Genomic DNA, 23,079 nt, shown 5'->3' on the forward strand with positions numbered 1-23,079 from the left:
TTTCTTCTACTGTTTAATCACCCATTATTTTTTCATTGATTCTTATTGGCTATGACCAAGTCAGGATTTCATCCTGAATTCTCCCCGCTAAATTTTCCATGCTAACATTCCAATGTTTACCAGGTACAAATAATTTTATAAGCAAAATTATATCATTTCTTGCCACGAATTTGTTTGTTTCAAGATACTAACATCCCAAGTGCATATTTTAAGTATGAATTGCTAAGATTTGCTTTTTCAGTCATGTAAAATCAATGATAAAAATAAATATGTAAATATAATTAAAATATAATATGAAATGAAGACTTGGTAGATATTTTAAATAACAGCATTTCTATTTGCTATACTTATTTCATATTGAGTCATAGTTAAGGCTAACTAGATCCAAGAACAAAATGAGAGATGATGAAAATAAAAAAAATAGAACACAATATTTAGAGATTCCAGATTAGTTTCCTTTGAAAGCAAAATTTCTGCAACTTTTCAACTGTAATAAGTGATGTCTCCTGGTGGCTTTGCTAACCCTTTAGAAAAAGAGGGTTGACATTGAAATCAATAATCATATTCATCTGCAGGTGTCAAAGCACCTCCCAAAATAAGTCAGGAAAATAATCTTCTCAGAGATGGTGTGATTAAGGCATTAAGATGATGAACCAGGAATTACAAGCTAGGTCTCCAACCACCCAGTCCAGGCCTTTGTGTGACAGAGTCCCCCACCTCTGACAAATGAGTTGGACATCTTAAGCTGCAATTTCAAAGTGATTTACTTAGCAAAGTGAAACCATGGCACTCAACACAGACAGCACTTCTGCGAGGTGCTCCGATTACAGTCACCTTCTGCCATTGGTCTTGAAAGCACAGTGCTCTGACCACTCAGCCTTGTTTTGGGGGCTGCTCAGAAGGTGGCAAACTGAGGTCATTTGTCAGGACAGTGAAAACACTCCTTATTCATCCTTGTTCTTGTTCTTCCTCCTCCATCATCCCGTCAGGCATGCTCATCCAGGGTTTACACTTGCTCCAAAGATGCCTACCCTGTTAGAAAACATGATGTTAATCTGCTTGACACAATAAAGCAAAAAAAACCAGGAGAGAGGGGTACAGATTTGTGATGTTTCTTAGGCAAACCAGCAAGGAACCTTGCCCCCTTTGGCAGAGAACAGCTCTCCCCCAGGGAAAACCAAACAGCCGTGCTTGAAGCCTCAGCACCTTGCACAGTACGTTGTGTTCCTGCCTGGAGTGGGCACGCACACAGCATGGATTGCAGACATCCCAGTGAAGCTCCCTGTGGAGTTTGGCCCTTTTGCATGTGAATTACATGACTCTGTGCATAATGTATAAAGACAAGATGCTTGGGATGCACCTGATGATTCCAAAGCATGCAGAAAATAATTACATGTGCGTTTGTAGCAAATTTCACGCTCTCAATTAATACCAGACTCATTGGTTGTGTGCTGCAGATATGTCCAAAGATTTTGCATGTGCAGTGCTGTAGCATTCACAGGATTGCCAGAACTCCGAAGATCCGGACAAATGAAGGCATTTCTTAAATTCTCATTTCCAGGCAAAAGAAAAGTTACGAGGGTAAGTCTTAAAGGAAGCTTTCCATACACTTCAACAGAGCAAAACTGATTTACAGTGGTGATGTTTACATGAGTTATTACATTTAAAAGTACTGCAGTGATATTGCTGTTATCCATGACTGGATGGGCAATGGAATTCCTCTTGCATGGCATACCCAGGCTTGAAAGATTTTGGGTTTATTTATCGTGAATCAAAAGAAAATGTTCTATTTCTATTACAACAAAAATTACATTTTTAAAGTACAATGTAGTAACAAAATTACTTATTTTGGAATACAATATATCAGCAGTGTCTGATCAGAACACTATTAAAAACTAAAAGTCAAGAATAAGAAGCTGGAATGATTCATGAGCAGGGAAACAAATCCCATTTTGATTTTGAGAAGTTTTGATTAATTTCTGCTCAAATTTATGTTAATGCCTATTTCCTTTCCTCAGAAAACTTAGGATTTTTAACAAAGCACTATGATGGACAGTAGCTGCTTTGCCCTGACAGCGGTATTTCTGGGAGAGGTCTGAAGCACTGTCCTATGGGCAGGGGAGTGGGGTGCTGAGCACTGGCGAGCGATGGTGAACCAAGCTGTTTATAAAATGATGCTTGGCATGGACTTTTCTTCAAAGCAAACAAATGCAGGTGTTGCCTCAGAGTATTTGGACATGTTGGGTTCCCCAAGGACTCACCAGAGTGTCAGATGTGTGCCTCAGGCAATCGCACTCAGTCTGGTCTCCTGCTTTCTGCAAGTCATCATTGTTCCTGTCTCTTAGAGCAGGATCAAACACATCAGAGCAAAGGAGCCTGCTGATTTCTTCCCAAATCACTTGGAAGCGCTTCCATCTGAACACAAGCCAAGCCACATAGCTGCTGAAGATGTAGAAGCCTTAAACTGAAAATGCAGATCCCTTTTTCACTGAGAAAAAGGCCCAGAGTCCCACTGCATGGGATCATAGAATCACAGAATATGCTGAATTGAAGGGACCCACAAGGATCATCGAGTCCAACCCCTGGCCCTGCACAGGACCATCCCCAAGAATCACACCATGTGCCTGAGAGCATTGTCCAAACGCTTCATGAACTCTGTCTGGCTTGGTGCTGTGACCACTTCCCTGGGGAGCCTGTTCAGTGCCCAACCACCCTCTGGGTGAAGAACCTTTTCCTGGTATCCAACCTAAACCTCCTCTGACACAGGTTCATGCCATTTCCTTGGGTCCTATCACTGTCATCAGAGTGAAGAGATCAGTGTCTGCCCCTCCACTTCCCCTCATGAGGATGTTGAAGACTACAATATCTCTCCTCAGTCTCAAAGTGCAGGATGACATGACTCCACTAAAATGCCAGGAACTATTTGGCATCAAACTTTACCATGCGTGCAGCAGTGAAGACTTGAAAGGACTGGTTTTTTAAGGGTATGCAGACAGATGAGGCTAGAAACAGAGTGAGCTCAGGTGGATTTTATCTTGCTCTGACGAGTTTGGCTTAGTCTTGGCTAGTGTAACCTGGGACCACCACCCAGTTTCCCTCAATAATCAAGGGAAAGAGACTGATGGGGTGAGTCACTTTGTGGGGTTCCTATCACACACATCTATTTCAACAGGCAATAATTCACCCTCTGACTGAGCTTCTTTACTCCACAGTGGCTGCTGAGGAAGCTGAAGGGCATGGTCTGACTGGACAGATAGTGTTTGGGCACCTGCAGGTGGACAAGGTGATCCCCACCCTGAATTACAGTGTTATTATCACAGAAAATATCACTACCAAATACAAACTCATTGCATCTCACCTCCGCATGTCTGCTTGCAGATTAAAAAAACAAAACCTAGTTTTTCACTCCTATTTAACATTTGTTATCCCTGGCATAACCTGAATCAACTCCCAATAAATCCAACCTCTACCAAGTCTGTTCTTGAAAAGATGACATTGCTGGGTCTCCTTGGGATTGAATCCACAGTTCCCCTTTTTCAAGGAAAAGCTTCCCAGTTTATGAAGTTTATGGGCCCAGATGTTCTGCATTAATCTACTGAAGCCCTGCTGCACAGCGAGTCTCATAAATAGCTGACAGGGCAGTATGTGGCAGGCCAGGAGGTTACTGGCATCTAGAAATGTCACCAAGAGCAATGGAAATGAAAGACTGTACATTCTCTTACCTACAGAGATGAAACTATGAGGCCATGATGAGAAGAAATATACAGAGCAGATGGCTCAGAGGGACCTCAGGCTGTGGTGGGAACTGCCTGCGGTCCAAGAGCCACCAAGGGACTGAAACTCCCCAGCTTGGGGCTTCAAGGGGAAAAGGTTTGGGCTGAAGGGCAAAGAGATGGGATTTTATACGTACACCTAGGCCCTGGAGGTTAAATTTTATCCTAGGTGCTCTGCCCTACAGGTAAACTACAGGGGGAACCAAAAAGGAAAGAAGCATTTGGATGTGCAAGGCAGGGACACACTCTGGGCTGACACTCAGTCACACTATCCATTTATCTTTGTGTCTTTCTCTCCTCAAAGAAGTTCCAATCTTTCTGCAATGATGTTTTTCTCCTAAGGCAGTGAACAAGAGCACAATATTAACAGCAGCAGTCGTCCTTTCAGTTCTCTGAACAGAGCACTGAGTATGATTCATGAGGCTATGCCAAGCTGGCATTTCACCAGGGCAATAAAGTTGTTGCTGGTAGATCCTCATTACCAGCACGCAGAGACCTACTGTCCAAGAGAAAGACAAGACCTCTGCATTGCCTCAGAAGGAGAAAATGCAAAATATTGTGTGGCTCAGTTAATTGAATCTGACAGAGAACAAAGCTGGATGTGATCAGCAAGCGAGGCTCCCCTGCTATGCTATCTAGACTGAGCGCTCTGCATGGGCCTCTCAAAAGTGGTCAGTGCTGATCTAACCCAGTTCCCACTGAAGTCAACAAAAAACTCTTCCTGACATCACTGGAAGAGCAACAAGCAGAGTTACTGGGGGCACAAAGCCAGGCCAAGGCTGAGACAATAAACTTGAAAACCACACAGGAGGTGCCTGATGTATCTCCAAGAAAAGATGTAAAACATGACCAAGAACGACAAAGGGCCTTTGTTAAAGAAGAAGCAATTTGCCCAGTGGAAGCTTGAGAGATGCTCTCACCCCCCACTTGAGCCCAGGGTTGTCACACAAAGCCAAATTACGGTCTGTCATGGAAGCAGCCATTAAGCAGAGGGTGCTGCAAACATTCCAGCAGCCACTCAGTTCTCCTGGAGATGGCACAACTCACTCTCATGGAAATGCAAGCACATTTTCCCTGCTAGCCTACAGATCCCCACCGATCTGGCTCAGTCCTGCCAGACATACAGGAAAGCCTCTCTCCACATCAACTCACAACTCCTGACATGTCCCTTATCTTTCTGATAATATCAAGTGTTCCACACACTGAGGGCATCCCCAGCTGCCATCACCCCAGAAACATCAATGCAGAGCAGTCCATGAAGATAATACCTTTCAGCCCTATAGCTTTATTTACTATCTTTAGACTTTCATTTACTGATTTGTTTGATCAAGAAGACCACATATCTCCCTACCTGGTTCCCACCAGCCATAATCCTGCTGACACTTCACATGTTGTGCAAGGGTAAAGAAGCTTGACTCTGCACACACAGCATGGCCCTTTGCCAAAGAGAACTCCCAGAACACCTCTAATTATTTGGGTTCTTTAAAGATTCTGGTAAATCACAGCATTCTGTGTTCAGACTATCAGACTGGAGAAACCTAAAGAGACCCCAGGTCCTAAAACCTAAATGTGAAACCCAGCTTCACCTTTAACAATATACAGCTCGTGCAGTGTCTTGGAACTAAGACTCTAGTTTAGCAGAAAAATATATGTAAAAGCCAGGAAGAGAAAATAACACTAATAATTAGAGTCAAATAAGGCCAAGGGTCTTCACTCTTCTTTCTCCCAGTGCTTTCTGCTCTGAGGTGAGGTACTAAGCCAAAAGACCTGACTGAAGTTAAGTTTCCTAAAATAAGTACTGAACTAGGAGGCACCTCCCATGTCTAGGGCACAGTTGCTAATTGGGAAAATACAGAAAGGGTCAGGAAAACATCCTGAAGCAACAAGCTTCAGGATGGGACTTGTAAAAAATTTGAAAGAGTGAGCAAAAAGCATCATGCCTTCTAGTAATACAGTAATGCTGGTTACGGTATTGATACAGCAATACTGATTTCTCTGAGCTGTGAAGGGGATGGGCTGAGTTCATGCACTAAACAGGAGAACAGCACAGCCAAAAGCAGCCAGGGCAGTAAGTGTGGGGTTTGGGTGCAAGGTGATAATGGCTTCAGAGGTCTGCAAGAACTACTGTTGTGCACAGGGGCACGTGGGGGAGAAATGCTTCCTGTGCCATTCAGCAGCCCCTGCCACCACAGCTGGGACTCTACCCATGGATCAAGCCAGATCCAAGGATCAGTAAGGGCAGTGTTTGCCCTATTGGTGGATGCAGCTTTGGGAACACTCTGTATTTTTCCCATTGTGACAAATGCCCATAAGGAAACTGGCACTACAAAAAGGTTGCACAATCCCCATCAACTTAAAAGGAGAAAGCCAGACACACCTATTCCTTCCGTAGCATTGGAGGCACGAAGGGACTAATGCTAACATTTACAAATAACAGGTCTAGAGGAACTCTCTCAAATTCCAGTCTGGGATAGTATCAAGATAGGATTAATGCTGCATTTTATAAAGCATGTAAATGGTTAAGATGAAGATGCTCTTCACCTAAGCCTCTCTTTTTAAAATTTTAGAGAAACCCCTTTCATGAAAAATCAATAATTTCATATGAACACATGGACATTTGGCAGATCTGGCAGAGAAAGCACTTCACCAACATAGCATAAGATTTCATTGGTTTCTATGGTGAACTGGAGAGGAAAACAAAAGCTTCAACACCATTATGAACCCATAATTGGGTTATAAGGAAATATAGTAAAACTGGGGGTGATACATCATCAAGAGTTCCTCAGCTTTTTAGTCTACACATTTCTCATTTTAAAAAGTAGCTTAGCAAAAGCAACCTTCCCCACAGTTTCCATTTCACCCAAACCCATGTGTGCTCAAAAAATTCCTAACCATCTTTTATAATTAAGAGTGTTAATCAGTTCTGTCCCTTAGCTCTCGTATTTGGCAGTTCATATAATGGTTTGGGAGGATCCAGATAACATTTGAGGCTGAAATGAGTCATCCTGGAAAAGATTATGTTCATATAATTGCAGCATGGTATGGGAAGTGCCCTATATTGTAACTTGCTCAGCATTAGCCTGATTCCGAAGGCAGCTGTAGTCAGCCACCCTGCTATGAGTAACTCACTGAGGTCTCTCCTCACACAGCACCTTTCTTACCTCATGAAAGCTTTAAGACACAGTTCTTTTCCAGCCTTTGTGTTTTCACAGCCTGGACACCAACATCCCAGCCCACTGCCAGCCTCCAACCCCCACTGTGATGGAAATATTAAAGAACACAGTTTCTCTCACTTCAACGCTGGTGGTTTTTTGCCACTAGATCTCTTTCGTGCCTCAATCATTCCCATCTGCCAGACAATACGAGTGACTGAGGAGGCAGCAGAACTAAATGGCTGGGGATACCACAGTCTGTTTTATCCAGCTGCATCCAGTTCTTGGATCCAAGTTCCTCCAACTGATTCTTAAAAGTGCAAACATTAGAGTCACCCAACAAGTAATGAAATGCTGTCATGACCCTCCCTGTCCAACCAGCAAGAAGGCTGCCTCTGCTCAGCAGGATTTGGGAGCAGGAATTTGCCAGGGAAAACTGCTCCCAGAGCACCTAGTGAAGTTCTGACGTGCCAGGATGTAAAGGGAACACATTCTTAATTCTCAGTGTCCAACACCTTGTGGGATGGGACACACTAAAATGGAAGCCCTGTTGGGACAGCAATTTCAGCCCCCCTTTGACTCCATCATTTCATGGGTTACCTTCTCCTTGTGATTAGAAGGAAACTCAGGTTCCCCCACCCCAGCCAGAAGCCAGAAGCAAGACTGCCTGAAGCTGTGTTGCAGGAAGGCAGGTGCATGTTTGTGACTCCACTGGGGGACTGGCAGCAGTTTCACACCAACTGACTGAAAAAGTTTTCCTGAAACTGCTGTGAGAAGATCCCAAGGGAGTGGAGTGCTGTGTGGGGACTGCCAGCTCCTTTTTGCTGCCCAGGAAGTGAAACATTGTGTGGGAACATGCATGGCTGAGGAACATGCATGGCTGAGAAAAGAGTCCCTGACACTAGCATGGTGTATGATCTCTCTGTCATTACATTCTCCTTCCATTAACCATTTTTTTGTGGTGCTAAGTTGCTAGCTGGGGTTAAACCACACCACCTGTTAAAAATCCCCTTTTCTTGTCCTCATCATTCCCTTAGTTTCTCTGCCTTCCCATCCTGTCCTGCCTTCTTCAGGTTCTTTTTGAAATCTCACTACAAGTTTGTCTCCGATTTCAGTTCATGGCTGGGACCATCACATCTAAAGTTGGTCTCCAACACTCTGAAATAGCCATGCACCATCTCCCCCACTCAGAGGTGGGAGTCCTACACTTCCAATGCCCAAGCACAACCTACTCTTACCTCTACTCCCTGCACTTGCCATCCCTCAGGTACATGGGCTCCCTCACTTGCTAGACTAGTCTTTATACTATCTCAAACTTGGCATAAGAGGAAGTTTATGCAGGGTTCAGTGGAAACCAGCAGGCACCTAATGATTTGTTTTCAAGATTTAGTTAAGTGGAAGTGGCAGAGGTAAGATCCAGGGCTGGCACTGATTTTTGCCCTGCTGACTTTCATGTTGAGCCCATTAAAGTTTTCTGCTCTGTATATTCAGCAACACTTCCACATACCAGGGCTAGAGCTTTCCAGTCTGGTATCCAGAGCTCTGCTGCAGCTCGTTGTGGCCAAATCAGTTGGCAGCAGCTCACCAGAAACACTTTTGGAGTTGGTTATGAGATGAGATAGATCTGCAGGAAGATCAGGATGCCTCTCTGTCTCATGGTCCCATAGCCCTCTGTGACTCCTTGGCTCAGCTCACAAGACATTTATTACCCTGGGCATTCACTTGTGTCATGCAACAGAGACCTTGACCCTGGGCTACTGAGGCCCTTGACACAGCCAGAGTGCCCAGAAGGGACTGGCTTGCTTTTCACTGGGCATGTGGTTCTGCTCTGCCATGCCTCATCCGAGGATAAGGTTACAGTACACCTTGGCAAGGTAGATCCTGGATACACCTAACTTCACCAGCACATCTTCTCCAAAAATATCATAGTCCTTTTTAAAACAAAAAAAAAGCAAAGACGTTTTCAGGGAAGGGGCTCTGGACAGAAGGGATGCAGAAAGAGTGAAGGAAGTGTGAATTTCAGGCACCTAAACCAATGTGCTGCACAACACCACAACCAGGGCACCCCTCTGTAGAATGGCTGGGATCAGATGCTTCCAGAGCAGCTGGGCAGTGCTGGTGGGGACATGAGGCCTGGGGCTTGGACCCAGACAGTCTTTCTTGCCTCTCACAACGTATAAGCTCCATGCCCACAGCCCGTCAGGTTACCGTCTTTGATCCTGCATAGCTTATGAGCTCTTCCTGAAGCCAGCATGAAAGCCCTGGAGGTTGGGATCCCCAGGCTTTGTCACTGGGCAGCCTGGAGCTGTGGGTCTGGCTCACCCAGAGACACCACTTACTGCTCTTCAAACAGGCACACGAAGCGCTTTTGGGACCGCCCCCAAACAGGAACGGCTGACACCGCAAGCCTGTATTTTAAACCAATTCAGATCAAACACTAAGGAAATTCCAAACCAAAGAGCTTTCCATTTCCTCTGCTTCCCCTGTAATCCACCCGACTGTCTGCCGGTGCCTGGGAGTGCTGCTGGCCTAAAAGCTACCAGCCTCCTCTCACACTAGGGAGAGTTGGTTTTATCTGCCCTATCCCTGATGGGCTCCAGCTCTAAAGCTTCCTACACAAGCCCCTTTTAATAAATTAGGACAACTACTCTGGGCTTCTCAAGGATAATCGCTAATAAAATTCAGTAGATTTCCCCCAAATGACATGAAAGGGTTGGAAGCAAAAACAGAAACTAAAGGAGAAAAAAAATGCAGGACAGAAATAATAGGCCTTGTTCCATTCATGTCTCATCCACCACTGGTGAGTTTTTGTTCTTAGAGTCACATATTTCAGAGGTGAATCCTCCCAGGCTGTCTCCAGCAGGGCAATGCCTCATACTCGCTGCTTTGGAAAGCTGGCTGGTTGTTTTTGAAGTTAGTTTACAAGATCTTCCCAAACCTAGAAAAAATCATGAAAGCCTCAGGCTTGGATTTACAAAGAATCAGCATGGCATCAACAAAAGACAAAAGCAAAAGAGGCAAAAGATGTCCAGATTCATCCTGGCTTTCTCTGATAGGAACCTCTTCCAATACTTTATTCTCCAAAGACAATTTAATGCACAAAAGCAATGGATTCTGAAGTCCCTTGAGGCACTGTGGACACTGATATTTCTATGTGGTCTAGGTTCAAGATGGCTGAGGAGCCATTGAGACCATCAGGTCTGGCTCCTTGTAGACAAAATTAGACCCAACAGGTGAGTTAAGCACCTCAAATAGGCAGCCTGAATGGCAGCAATCCCCAAACACACCAAGGAGCAGCAGGAATAACCAGAGCTGTTTTCTGTGTTATTAGGTTATCACACTGGGTCCACAGGAAGAGCAGCTGGAGGAGTGCAGAGCGCTGGATTTGTCTGTCACATGAGAACAGGAGGCTGATAAAGGACTAGGTGGGTCAGCAAGCCCTGTCTCCAAGTAATCTGTCTGTCGGCTTAACTGGGAGCAAATTACAGGCACCACTAACGAGAAACATGAAATGGCACTGGCATGTCTTGCCTCCTGTCTGTCTCCCCTTGTGGCACATTGCCAGTACTACACAGGAAAGCCAAAGAACCTCTGAAACTCATTACATCTTGGAGGAAGGGGGAGGAGTTTTCATCCTGAGCAGGCCACTAGTGACAGCCCTGAGCATGGGATTTATGTGGGATAGATACAGGAAATCAAATGACTATGCAATCTTCTTTCACATTCGCTCAGATACATCAGCATACCACAAACCCAAGGATTCTTATCACAAGTGTGATTTTATGTCATTATGATTCTACTCTGTAGTTATAAAATGCCTTACACAAGATCTCAGAACTCCACCTTCAGAAACAGAGTTTTCTTGCCTGTCCCTGCTCCTCCTAGTGGAAGACCACTCCAGAACTTTATTCCACAGGAGGGGAAAGACAGTCCTTGCTACATTTGATTTGAAATACAGCACATATAAGTTTGTAATTAGACCACGTGGATGATAAGAAATGGGAGGTCTTGAATAGGGAAAGAAGATTGCAGTATCAGAAAGCTCTTCACACCATGACTACTATCTCCCTGCTTCTCCAAGTCAGCTGAGATGCTAAAACAATTAAGGTTTAACTTCAACATCAAATAGGACCTAAAACTGCCTTTTGTAATTTTATTTTTCTTACTTGTATTTATACTTAAGCATATCAATATTCTGAACTCCTGCTTCTACATAGTATGTGCCTCTTCTCAAGGCTTCTCTGATGTTATCACTCCATTCAGATAATCCTGACAAGCCAGCCACTTTCTTTCAGGGGAGGTAATGAATTTAAATAAAGCAGTATTGTAGAAATGGAGAGTCAGTACATGTTTCCCACCAAAAGCCAGGACTCACTTTGGGAGCACTGCATGGCGCAACGCACTGAAAAGTCTCTCCTGGCAGGGTTCATCCAGTAGCTTATAGCTAATCCCTACCAACCAGAGGTCCCTTTATCCAGGAAACACAACCCTGTATTGCAATATGTCCCAATTTCCCTTTGTTTCAAGTCCATTCCTGCATTTGCCACACCAGTCAACAATATGACCTCTAATGAGGTGTCATGACCCATGGAGTGGCCTCCTTGTCCTTTACCAGGCAAGAGCAAAGGGATTGTTTTGTAAACTGCAGCCCAGAGCACCTCACTGTGTCTGTGACCTTTGTGTATTGAACTGTGCTGATGATTTTCTTTATTTATGAATTATTCCTAGCACAATGAAACACCTGTCAATCTGTGGATGTAGAACAAATCATTTCCTTAAGGCCACCAATCCTCCAACGCTTTTTTCTTCAATCCAGATAAATCTGCCCCTCTTTATATCAAGGCTTCATGAACTGTGAAATAAGTAATCATTAAGTGTTTTAAGAAAACGGTCAATCAGTTCACAGAGATTATTACAGACTCCAGAAAATCACTGAAGTTTCTTACAGTCATGGTGTGTAACTCTCAGTGCTTTTCCCCAAAGTGTATAACCTTCCAACACAGCAGCTCCTCAGCTATTCCCCTGGCATCACCACTTCCACTCTGCAAGGCAGCAAGTGTGGTCACACACCCTTACTTGGGAACTGCTTTCCCAGCACATATTCCTCATGTTGTAACATGTTTCTAGCACCTAAGAGTCATCCGAACCTGCTTTGCAAAGTATTTAGAAATGAAGTCTTACAGCAATGTCACCCACAGCACAAATCAACACCCAGCAGACTCAGCTGTGACTATTTGCAGGCAGAAATGACTGAATGCTAATGTTATTCCTCAGAAACGGCATTAAGGGATGGTAATTCGGTTCAGGGCACTCGCATAGATCTAACACTGGTGGAAGAAGTAATGATTTATTCAAATTGCAGCATCACCTCGAAGAGCCAAGTTATTTGGTGACCCCATTGCAGCAGGACTGGACCCAGTCACCGTCTTGAAAGGGAGACTGTGGGGATGCCATGGGATGTGAACAACAGCACATACCACTCTGGGAAAGGCTGGGGCAAAGAGAGGTTCCAACCCTGCCAGAAAATCTGCCTCTCTCAGAGAAGCCTGTGTCCTGAAGAGCACCCAGGACAAGGGGATGGGAGACATAAATGGTGAGACTAAGGGGTCTTTATCCGTAGTATTCCATATATATATTGGGTCAATATAGCAAATCGTCCCTGCTCATATGCAGAATCTCACTGCCCTGACAGAGAGTCCCGAATGACTGCCCTGTGACTCCAGATTTGCAAGCTTTGTGTGCTCCAGGGACAGGCTTTGTGTGCTTATGCCCCTAAAGTCTTGTACTCACAAAATCAAGGATCTGCATTTTTATTCCAGGGCAATTATTTCCTGGTGAAGAGATAGGTAGAAGAGCAGGGCCATGAAGGACTCATCCACTTTCTCATTCCTAAGAAGGTAGAATGGTCACTGTGAAGTTTGCAGATTTGCAGACACAGACACCATCAGACCAAAGAACAAAGTCTCTGCTCAAGGGCTGCCCTATATAAAATATTAGCTCTGATGGGGACAGCAGCAGCACAGTCACATTAGCACTCCTGGTGCATGCAGCACTGTGGATGTCCTACCTAACATGGAATTTAAGTGAAAGTAAAATGGAAAACAACTTTGGATATTTAGGCCCAAATTCATGTCTTCCTTTAGATAACAGAATAGAAGGCTTTCAAACAGGTGATAGGATTATTTCTTTGCACATGTTGAGGACTACATGCATTTGGTACTGTTTCCCACTGAACCTCACAGATGAGAGATTTTAAACCTCTAATATTTCCTATTCTGCTTCTCAAACACCCTGGTCCCCTCACTACCAGCTACACACACATAATTCTTAAAACAAACTCTGCATGACATACCTCATAACTGCTGCAAATGGTAATGTTTGCTCATTTGCTTCTTTCGAAAGTAAAAAATCTGAAAGCATACAGAGGAGAAAAACAGTATTTCCTAAAAAAAAAATAAATTGCTAGTGTCAGCAGAAACAGCTTTCTAACTTATAGGGGCAATGCTTTGCTGATGCAAAATACGAGCAATTACTCACATTTTACATCATCCAACGTAAGGTATTCCTATTGTACCCACTTGGACAGCCCTTGCAATTTTCCCTCTTTATCAGCCTGCCTTCTTCCAGCACTAATCTTGGAAGATGCTACTGGTTGACCAATAGATAAAATTCAAGGACACAGTGCTTATTCCAGTCTGAAAATATTATCTGCCCGGTACATACTCTTTTCATTGCACTCAGTTTGAAAGGGACATGTGTTTGGCAGCTACCCTGAACTAACTTTCAACTATTAAAACTGCAAACCAGGCTGGGGATGTTGAGAGAAATAGGACATTTCACCTCTAAGGTTGCGTCTGAAGTTGCTCTTTTAGTTGCTAATATAATAAATTGCGACTGCATTATTTAGATCAAAGAGGTTTTAAGTAATGGATGAAAGTCGGCTATACCATGTTGTGAATTTATAAAATTAATAATAATAATAATTTAATCTTTGAAGTGCCTTACACAGATGAATTAATTACCTCACAGTACTCTTTGGAGTAGATGAGAATTATTACCTCGTTCTGAGCGATCTGCAAACAGCAACAAAGATGCTGGATGACTTTACCAAAGTCATACCAGGCTAGTGCCTGAGCTAGCATTCAACACCAGGCATGTCTGACTCTGTTTTTGTGCTCAGACCACTCATCCACCCTGCTGAAATGACAGCTGGCTTCCTGCTTCGTGAGCTTTGTTCAGACATGATCCTCAGACAATGGATGAAAATATTCCCACACAAATGATCTTGTTTCTTTTTGAGCTAGGCTAGTCGAGTTGAAATACCTCTTTAATGTCTTCACACGCATTTCCTGAAAGCCGGTATTTTTTTCCTTCCTTAAGGTTTTCCTCAGTTGCTGGACTGGAGTTGAAATATAAAGTATGAACAGTAGTCTGATTTTAAATTACTAGCAGCAATATGAGGAGGTCACCATCCCAGGACATGAAGGCACATCTATTTTGGCCTCTAGCTGACACTGACAAAACATCTGGGTTGTGGTAAGGTCAGCGTGAGACGTTGCTTTCAAGAACACAGAAGCAAAGAACAAAGGGGTTTCCTGGGGCCCTCCTGCTCTGTCTCCTGCCCCATATGCACTGTGCCACGTAAACCCTTCGAGTAGTGTCTCAAGTGGCTTTCGGAAGATTTTAGGTGCAAACTGCTCCCCAGAGCTCTTCCTTGGGATCACTGAGGGCAGTGACCAGGCAGAGGTCACCAGGGAGCCCACGCCCCGCCCTGGAGAGCCACTGGGCAGAGTCGGCAGCATTCCCAAGCCCAGTGGAGAAGGTGGCTGAAGCTGCTGAGACACAGACCATGAAAGGGTCCTGCAGTACCCGTGTGACCAGAGAGAGATGACCAGCCTGGCTCCACGGTGACAAAGCCTTGGAAAATGCCCATCAGGGCAGGAGGCATCATCAGGCAGTGTGTGAGTGACCCACTGCTGCCACGCTCCACCTGAGCGCCCTGCCCCTGAGAATAGCACAGGGGGGTCTAGTTTGGGTGGGGTTTGGGTTTGTTTTTTTTGCCTCAGTGGTTAAAAGGGCCTGATAATGTCCCAATCCACAACTGCCACAGACACTCAAAGCAGCGTTAAGGGCACTTTTTCCTGTGCAGAGCTGTGGTTTCCCCAAAGTTCCGCAGTCCTCTGGTGCTCCCCATTGCACAGGGTCATACATAACACCAGCAACAGGGAACATCACTCTGTGGACCCCCACCCTCACGTCCAGTACTGCTGCCCCAGTGTGTGGCACATTTCTGACACACTGCAGGACTCACACACTCTTTAAATCATTTCCCTGTAGTCCATCTCGAGCCCAGTATGGAGTAAATGCATATTTCTCATTTTCTCCATTAACATGATTAAAGAACTTGTCCTGAGGTTGATTGTTTGGGTAAAAAAAATATTAGACTCTGATTTTACTTGGAACTGCTGTATTTATCAAGGCCTAATCCTGCATAATTTGTAACTGAACATCATTCTTTTACCTTGCAAATTCAAGGGTGTTAGTATCATCTTTCCAGTACCACTCACCTTGAATTAGTTTTATCATCTGCAAGAAAACAGCATATAGAGTACGTCATAAATCTATGCTCAAGTTCTCAGCCCAATAAAGTATTTATAATGCAAATCCTGTGCATATGAGCCACTTCCTATCATTCTTCAGTCCGCTTTTCCCCCAGATGTTGTTTGTGTGTGTCATCTGAACAGAAGTTCTCGAAGGCTGCCATTGTATAAGAAAGAAAAATGTGTATTTCTCCTTTTTTGTCTTTCAGGTTATGAATTAATTGAAATAATTGAAAGTTTGCTAAGGAACATCAGTTCTTGGATTAACAGTGAATCAATGAAGACTGAGAAATCAAATGGAGCCATGCATTAAACAATACATTGCTTTTGTGTTTTTTATATAGTATTTATGTAATTGTAGAGTCTAAGTACTGGGAGAAAGGAGGCTTTTATTTAAAAATGGAATATATTGTGTACATTCCTGATATTCTGAGAACTTTAAATAAACACCAGATAGACTCTTCAGGGGACACTGGAAAAACTACTAGTAAAAGCACTTTACAGCATCTATATTTTTTAAAAATTCCAAACAAAAATATCCTCTGGAAACAAATGAGGTCTATTAGTCTTTCTTAATTAACAAGAGAGACTTGCAAACCCTTAACTATTAATTGCAGGTCACCTTTAAAGCAAAATGACTCTTATTGCTGAAATCCTTCTGCCTACAAATTTAAACCTAGTGAAACTTTGAGGCTTCCTGTGACTTTTTGCCACGTACCATTCAGCTCTCACAAGGCTCTCACAAATTCTTACTCAATCTAATTTGGTAGTAGAGGCTGGATATGGGACAGCAGAATAATTCCATGTCAGCAGCCTGCAGCCCATGTGATGGTTAGACCGCAGGGATGAATGTTAGGAAACCATGGCTCTAATCCTTTGACAAAAAGTGGTTATTTCAACTTGTCTGTTCTAGTCTTTGGTTCCAGCTTTCTAATAGTGTTTTACAACTCTTGGATGAAAAGGCCCACACAAATGCTGTACCTTTATGTTACACAGTAGGGATTATGAACCATGAAAGAAAAACAGAAGAGGTGGTGATACAGCACAGCAAGACCTACCAGCACACCACAGGAAGGAGAAAATTCCACTCCTGTGTCTTCAAAATACATCTCAGCTGCTTCTCACTCATACCAGTGGATGAATGACTGTCCCTGATCACTGTGCTCCCTGGCTGAGGCAGTGGGACAAGTTCTTGCCCACCCGTGGGTCCTTCTGTGGCCCTCAGGTTCTGCTGCAAAGGTAAACGTGGACAGCAGTAACAGGATGGAGCTGGGAAAGGCAGGGAGACTCACAGATGGCATGGTGCTGCCTGGGAGGGTGCCATCAGTGAAGAGGATAAGGTGACACTGTTTACGGCCGTATCCTGGTGACCCTCTGCTGTTCCCTAGGAATCACAGATCCCAACATGCAAACCCCCCTTCAGACTCCTCTGTGGATGAGACTCATGGCCAATGTCCTCTGCTCCTTCCCAGCACTACTAAGCAGCTTCCCTGGGTAACATTTTAGTCCAAACAGTGAAATTAGGTGTTTTCCATGTGATAACATCTCCACAGCCACTTGTTTAGGTTTACTGTGGCTTTGACGGTCGGGAGCTGTGGAGGTTCTCCTGGATTTCCCAGGACCAGCAGCAGTGAGGGCAGCTGATCCTGGTCTCTCAGTTATGAGCAGTGATGTCTGTACAGCTCTCTGGATGTTAAACACACTTTAGCTTCAGACTTTACCAGATTTAAAAGCATATCTACCAGGTCACAAGGTCCCTGTGCAAAACATCAGCTCCGTATTTGGAAGCCACACCTGGAAATAATTCCCATATGCTAAGGCAGGTAGGTCACTTTAGGGCATGATTTTGAGGTCTGGAATCTTTGGGATATTGTGAAGCATTTGCTTCTGCAAGCAGAGAATCTCTCCCACGTCATTCACAGCGGATCAGTGTTGTGGATAACTGGTACTGCTTAGATCACACCCAAATTTGTACAAGTTATGTTGACAAAGGTACTTTTTGTCAATAAAAGTAAAGTCCCCATGAAGGGTGAGGTTTCATGTTACAGCTAATCCAGCCTAAAGGCCAGTTTTTGATGGAAGAAGCTTCCATCAAGTTTTCCCATCATTTACCTTTGTGTTGATTCTGTATCTTCTCTGACCCCACAGCAAGGCAGCTCCCTAAACTGTCAAAATAGTCATGCAGCAAAAAATAAATGAGAATCTTCCAGTTGAGTTAGCGTTTAACATCAGTTCATGGTGGAGTCAGAGAAGGGCCAGTGGAGATGCAGATAAATATAAAGGGACGGGGAGAGAACCACACCTCAACAAACCAGGTCAGCTATAAGGTGAAAACCAGCCACAACCTAGGAAAATATTGCTTCACTAGGCCAGTGTGCCCTCTGAAAGGATGAAAATACCTGACCTAAGACTTTTAGACCAGTTCAGTAAGACAGATCAGTTCCTCTGCTTTCACCTCTTAAAAATGGCATCATTCATTTTTGAGATAGTTTCCAACAAGGGAATATACTCCTTAAAACAACACTGAGGTGTTCATGGCCACATGGGAAGAACAATCGGACAACACAATGTGGGGGAAGAAAATTTCCACAAAGCAACCTGTCTCTAGTGTCCCCCATTTCCAAAGCCTTCCAAACACTGCATCTTTTCTCGTGTAGGTGCTCTTTAAAGGTTTATCCATGCAAGCACAATCAGTTCATGGATAGCTAAGCAAGAATCTCAAATCAGCCTGAAAACTCAGCTCTGGCTCTGTTCTGTACAGCCATCTCTCTCTCTTTATTTTGACAATCATATTGTGTATGTTGTGTTCCCAGTTGCTATCGCCGGCTGCCAAGTACATATCCACGACTTGGCAGCCAAGTTACATATTTAAGAGGATGAGAGAAGCAGGTTTGGGAACAACTTCAGATCTCATCCACGGCAGCCAGGCAGCACTTATAGAAATAGGCTCAGGGGAGATGTATGGAACTGATGGCTCATCAACTGATTTTTAAAGAGCGGGGCTGCCATCAGCCCCAGGAGACCATCAGCCCACCTTGGCTCCAGTAAAAGTTGTGTTAAAAGAACTGGCAAAAGCAAAGGGTGTGTTGCAGGTACTCAGGGGTACCCATGTTAGAGTTTGAGGTGCAGGAGGCAGTGGAGACAAACCTTTGGCTGTACAGATTGTCACAAAAAGTTGGGGAGAAACTAAGACTGAGAATTACCTACATTGAGAACAACTGTGGAAGCAAAGACTGGGACTGAGAGCTAAAGACAGAGCTGGTTAGGCAGGTGGGGAATGCCTGGGAATCAGTGCAGCAAACAGGTGAACTAGGGGAAATGAAGACAAATACAGAAGGGATTTTGGAAGGGAGGGACAGAACTGTCTCTGGCCCAGTACAGGGGGTAGGACAGACATCAGTGTTAGAGAGTATAGTCTCTTGCCATAACCCTGACATGCCTCAGTTACTAGGACAGGAGATTTGGGATACTCAGATGCAGCACTGTGCTACCCTTAACAAAGCGTCTGCCGGAGGAGATCAGTTCAGGTATTTCATGAGCTAAGGCTGCAGAGGTGAGCACCAAACATCTCCCCTGTCCTGATGGCCCAAATGCGTATCAGTCTGGAAAAAAAAAAAAAAAAATTAAAAGCCTGGCATTGTGTAACAAAGGTGAATAGAGTCAGTTGCATTCATGCTTCAGCTTTCCAAGAGCTGGAAGCTCTAAAATGAGACAGAAGATTACAAGAAATTAAAATGTAATGGTTGAAACAGTGCAAGCTGTGAGAGAAGCTGATTTCCACATGGACTTCAGTCACAGAATGCCAGGCAAACCACTCCAACCCACATTCAGCCCCAATGTCCATAATTTCATGCTCTTCTCTTTCTGAGCCAACAGCCTGGCTTCATGGAAGTCTGAAATGCAGGATTTGGTATCCACAGCTGCAACTGAATGGGAAATCTACTTTAAACAGTCCAAGAAGTGCATAACACTAAGCTCTCTGAAGAAAGCAGCTCCTTGGCATTTCCAGTGGAAGACCCCATAATATACACGTGGCATTCGGCTTTTGCTGATTTATCACCTTCTTTCTGTGGGAACTATGCACATTTCAGGATTGGAAAGCTATGGATAGTGTTGTGAAGCACTCGTGATGGTGATGAGCTCCACAGGCAGCATCCTAAGCAACAATTCTTCTTTAGAGCTGGGGCTGGACAGCACACAGTAAATAACGCGTATGTTGAACCATGAAATACTACTTAGGGCATACACTGCCCATTGTGGGCAATGACTGAGGCAGGTGCCCTGCAGAAGAAAAAAAAGTTAAAAAACCTGTTAGTGCATAATTAAAAACTGGGTTATGAGGCATAAGCATAAAGAAAGCAAGAAAAAGGCTTGCTACAATTGTCATAATTCTGAACAACTGACCTTGCATCCTTAATAGGCTTCTTTTAGTGTTGTTTCTTGTGGTGTTTGTGTGTCCATGGGCATCCCAGTAGCTGGAAACACTCAACAGTATGTATATATACCCATTCTTTAGGTATATCTAATGTATAATTTGGATATCACACCCTGAAAATAAACACATGCATAAACTCAACAAAAATATCACTGACTCACCATCCAGTAATCCACTTCTTCTCTGCCTCTTGTTTCTTCTTGCTGTGTCAAGCCTCTGTCTTCCATACCCACCGTATTAATTTCCTCCTCTTCTCCCAGGGGCAGTTAAATGTCAGCCCTGGTTTCTCTGGGAATATTAGACTCCATGTGTGCTCACTACTGTTTGTGTTGGACACACAAGTGCAGAATTCAATTTCACAGTAGCTAATACTGTCCATGACCAGGCCATTTACCTGCCAAGCGCTCTGCCTGCTCATTTAAAACAGGATCATGCCATATGAATGGAATAAATACTGTCCTTAGGCACAATACTGTGAACACTGGTGTGGTTTTTTGCTTCAGATTTGTGTGACATTGAAGCTCCTAATTCCTTATTCTCAGCAATTTGCACTGTTTTCACGTATCAACACTGCTGCAATTCAGTGCATTCCTTGGATCACCCAAAACAAGGGGAAGTTAGGTAGCTGCACTGTAACTTCTGGAGAGATGCTGTGTCCACCTGACATCCTCATCTTCTCAGGACACCAGCATCAGCTGTGCCCCAGAATCAGAGCCCTGTGGCCTCACTACATCCACAGCAGCAAATTGGCAACAGGTGTCTGAGAGGTACAGGCAAAATTAGCCCCTGAGCCCAGACCAAGGGTCTAATGGAACTCAGGATGCAACTACTGCCCAGCACTCCTTACAGGCACACAGGCTGCTTTTGAAAAACCAGAAAAACCAGCTGCACGTTCTTCCACTGAAATCCTCGCGCAATTACTCCCTCTGCGTGGTTTTATCAGGTGAGATTATTGAACAGGAGCAGTTGTCAGCCTTTTAGAATTAGGGGGAAAAAAAAGGTGAAAACTTAATATAGAAGTGCTATAAACAAGATCTTCTCTGTTCAATTCTGTGAGCTTTGAAGGAAAATATGGCAGGGAACTTTACTTTTAGTGTGTTACGGAGACTTTTTAGCTTATTAGAATTTTTAATTTAGTTATCTCCCACCTGTAGTGCTGGGGGTAGGACTAAGGACTCACTAGCATCAGTTGGCTTTAACTGGGCTGTGTTGGTACATTTGCAAACATGTGAATGAGGTCTGCGGCACGGAAACAAGGAGCCTGCCAAATGAGAAATAAACGTGGTTTTGAAAGACATATGTTTCCATTTTTAGATATAGCCTGTCAAAAAGAAATGCTGCTTTCAGCTGTGACATATGATTTCTAGACTGTCAGAGTCGCTGTGCAGCAGCTCTTATAGTGATTGACAGAAAATATTTCATGATGCTTGTCAGTGAATGTAGCAAGGCAATTAAGACCCCTAAATGCATGGGGGGTTCAATAGAGTCCTGCCTGAAGTACATAGCATTGCCACCTCTGGAAGTGTTTTTGTCTCCTTAATCCTGTTCGAAACAGATTTTAAGTCCTGACCTGCAAATCATTTGGAGCAATAACATTTTGAACGGCTCCAGCAGTGAGGGTACAGGTGCTGCTAACTGCTACCTAAGCATGGGCAAGGATGACTTCACACTTCTTGGTCCAGGATGCAACAGAAATCTGTCAACTTTTGCATAGGCCAACATACAAAAAACAATTCCTGAATGGTGGAAGAAAACATCTTTAGCAATGGAAAAGGAGTACAAATTTCCTATGCTCTTGATTTTGTTTAAGACTATGAAAGAAAGTGTTGGCTCTCAGAGGGAAATTTCTCCCCTCTCTAAAATTCCTGGCTGGTGCTGTTATTGGGATGACAAGAGGAACCAGCTTGTCTCTGTCTCCACCCTACTGATGCAGGAGAGAGTAAAGGCAAATGGGTCATGCAAGGCTGGATCAGGGGGTTTTAATACTGCTGTTTCATATGTGGAAGTGAAATATGTTGTTGCATCTGGAAATGCTGGCCTGCCCAACTCTATAATCAGCATGCTGCTGCAAGCAAAATCTACTCTAGAGGCAGGTCTATGCTATAGGCTTCTGCCTGCATAAATATGTGGATGAGAGCGGTGGAGAGATGTGATACCTGACCCACATAGGTGTGCTAAAGAGGCTTTACTAGCATAACTTGTTTCGCTGTGGGGTAGGGAGGGGTGATAACTTTCCTGTGATGAACAACTACAGAACATAATTTCGCTGCTGTAAGAGCATCCACATGCTTTGCTGGTTTAATATCAGAGGACTGCCCTGTGCCAAGGTGCAGTGTCCCTGACACTGCAGAGATTAGACCACGGTGCGCTCTCTAAAGAGACACAGAAAGGGAAACTCATGCCAGGCACAGGGCCAGGAAGGAGAGATGAGGAACACCTTTGAAATAAGTAGAGCTTGGAATGCTATTGCCTTGCAACACATTGACAGGACTGAAAAAGGGAACTTGAAATTAGGCACGCATCCTGGGTGTAAGCCCGTGTTATTTAGTGTAAGTGCCAAGACCGGAAATGTGAATTCCCTGAGCATTTTTCCCTTTCTTCCTGTTCCTCATAAGTATCCACAGGAGTGGCTCACAATGGGGAAGACAAAATTTATGGTGCAGTCCTAAGATCCTTCATCTCCTTCCTTGGCTGCACCCCACAGAGCCCCAAAACCTTCAAGGAGAATGACAGGCAGCTCCCAGGAGAAATGCTGCCCAGCCTGCAGGGCTCCACGCAGTGTCTCCCGAGAGATAAAAGGAAGGCTGCTGGGATGTATTCATTCCTGCCTTTAAGATGGTATCACAAGGGATGAGCAGGGCTGCAGCTTGTCTGCTCAGTCCTTCTGCAAAACTTCAAACAGACGCTCCGGAGGCGGCGGGGCACGGGCTGACTCATCCGGCCGGCTGGACACAGCCTGTCCAAGCACGTCTCAACTTTCCAGCTCCCGAGTGGGTTGCCCTCAGACAGCTCCCTTGTCCTCAGCTCCCTCCGAGGGCTCTCACATGGCACGTTATTTTAGTAATGCTTTTGGCTTTGTCTTTTTTTGGCTCTTCCCTCTCCTCTGCAAAGCGAGGAAT

General features: G+C 44.3%; 1 protein-coding gene across 1 annotated transcript; it reads right to left on the reverse strand.

The window, feature by feature from the left end:
• Positions 1-1,868: 1,868 nt before the first annotated feature.
• On the reverse strand, positions 1,869-22,681 carry PPP1R36 (protein phosphatase 1 regulatory subunit 36). The gene is given in 13 exon segments (XM_064660065.1): positions 1,869-2,221; positions 2,288-2,461; positions 4,073-4,110; positions 8,729-8,902; positions 9,265-9,333; positions 12,716-12,814; positions 13,278-13,335; positions 13,463-13,570; positions 13,953-13,998; positions 14,167-14,292; positions 14,294-14,324; positions 15,382-15,387; positions 15,447-22,681. Coding segments are annotated over 13 exon segments (1,107 nt in total). The 5' UTR covers positions 15,512-22,681; the 3' UTR covers positions 1,869-2,108.
• Positions 22,682-23,079: the final 398 nt, after the last annotated feature.

The sequence above is a fragment of the Pseudopipra pipra genome, chromosome 6, assembly GCF_036250125.1.
Source record: "Pseudopipra pipra isolate bDixPip1 chromosome 6, bDixPip1.hap1, whole genome shotgun sequence".
Lineage (NCBI taxonomy): Eukaryota > Metazoa > Chordata > Aves > Passeriformes > Pipridae > Pseudopipra > Pseudopipra pipra.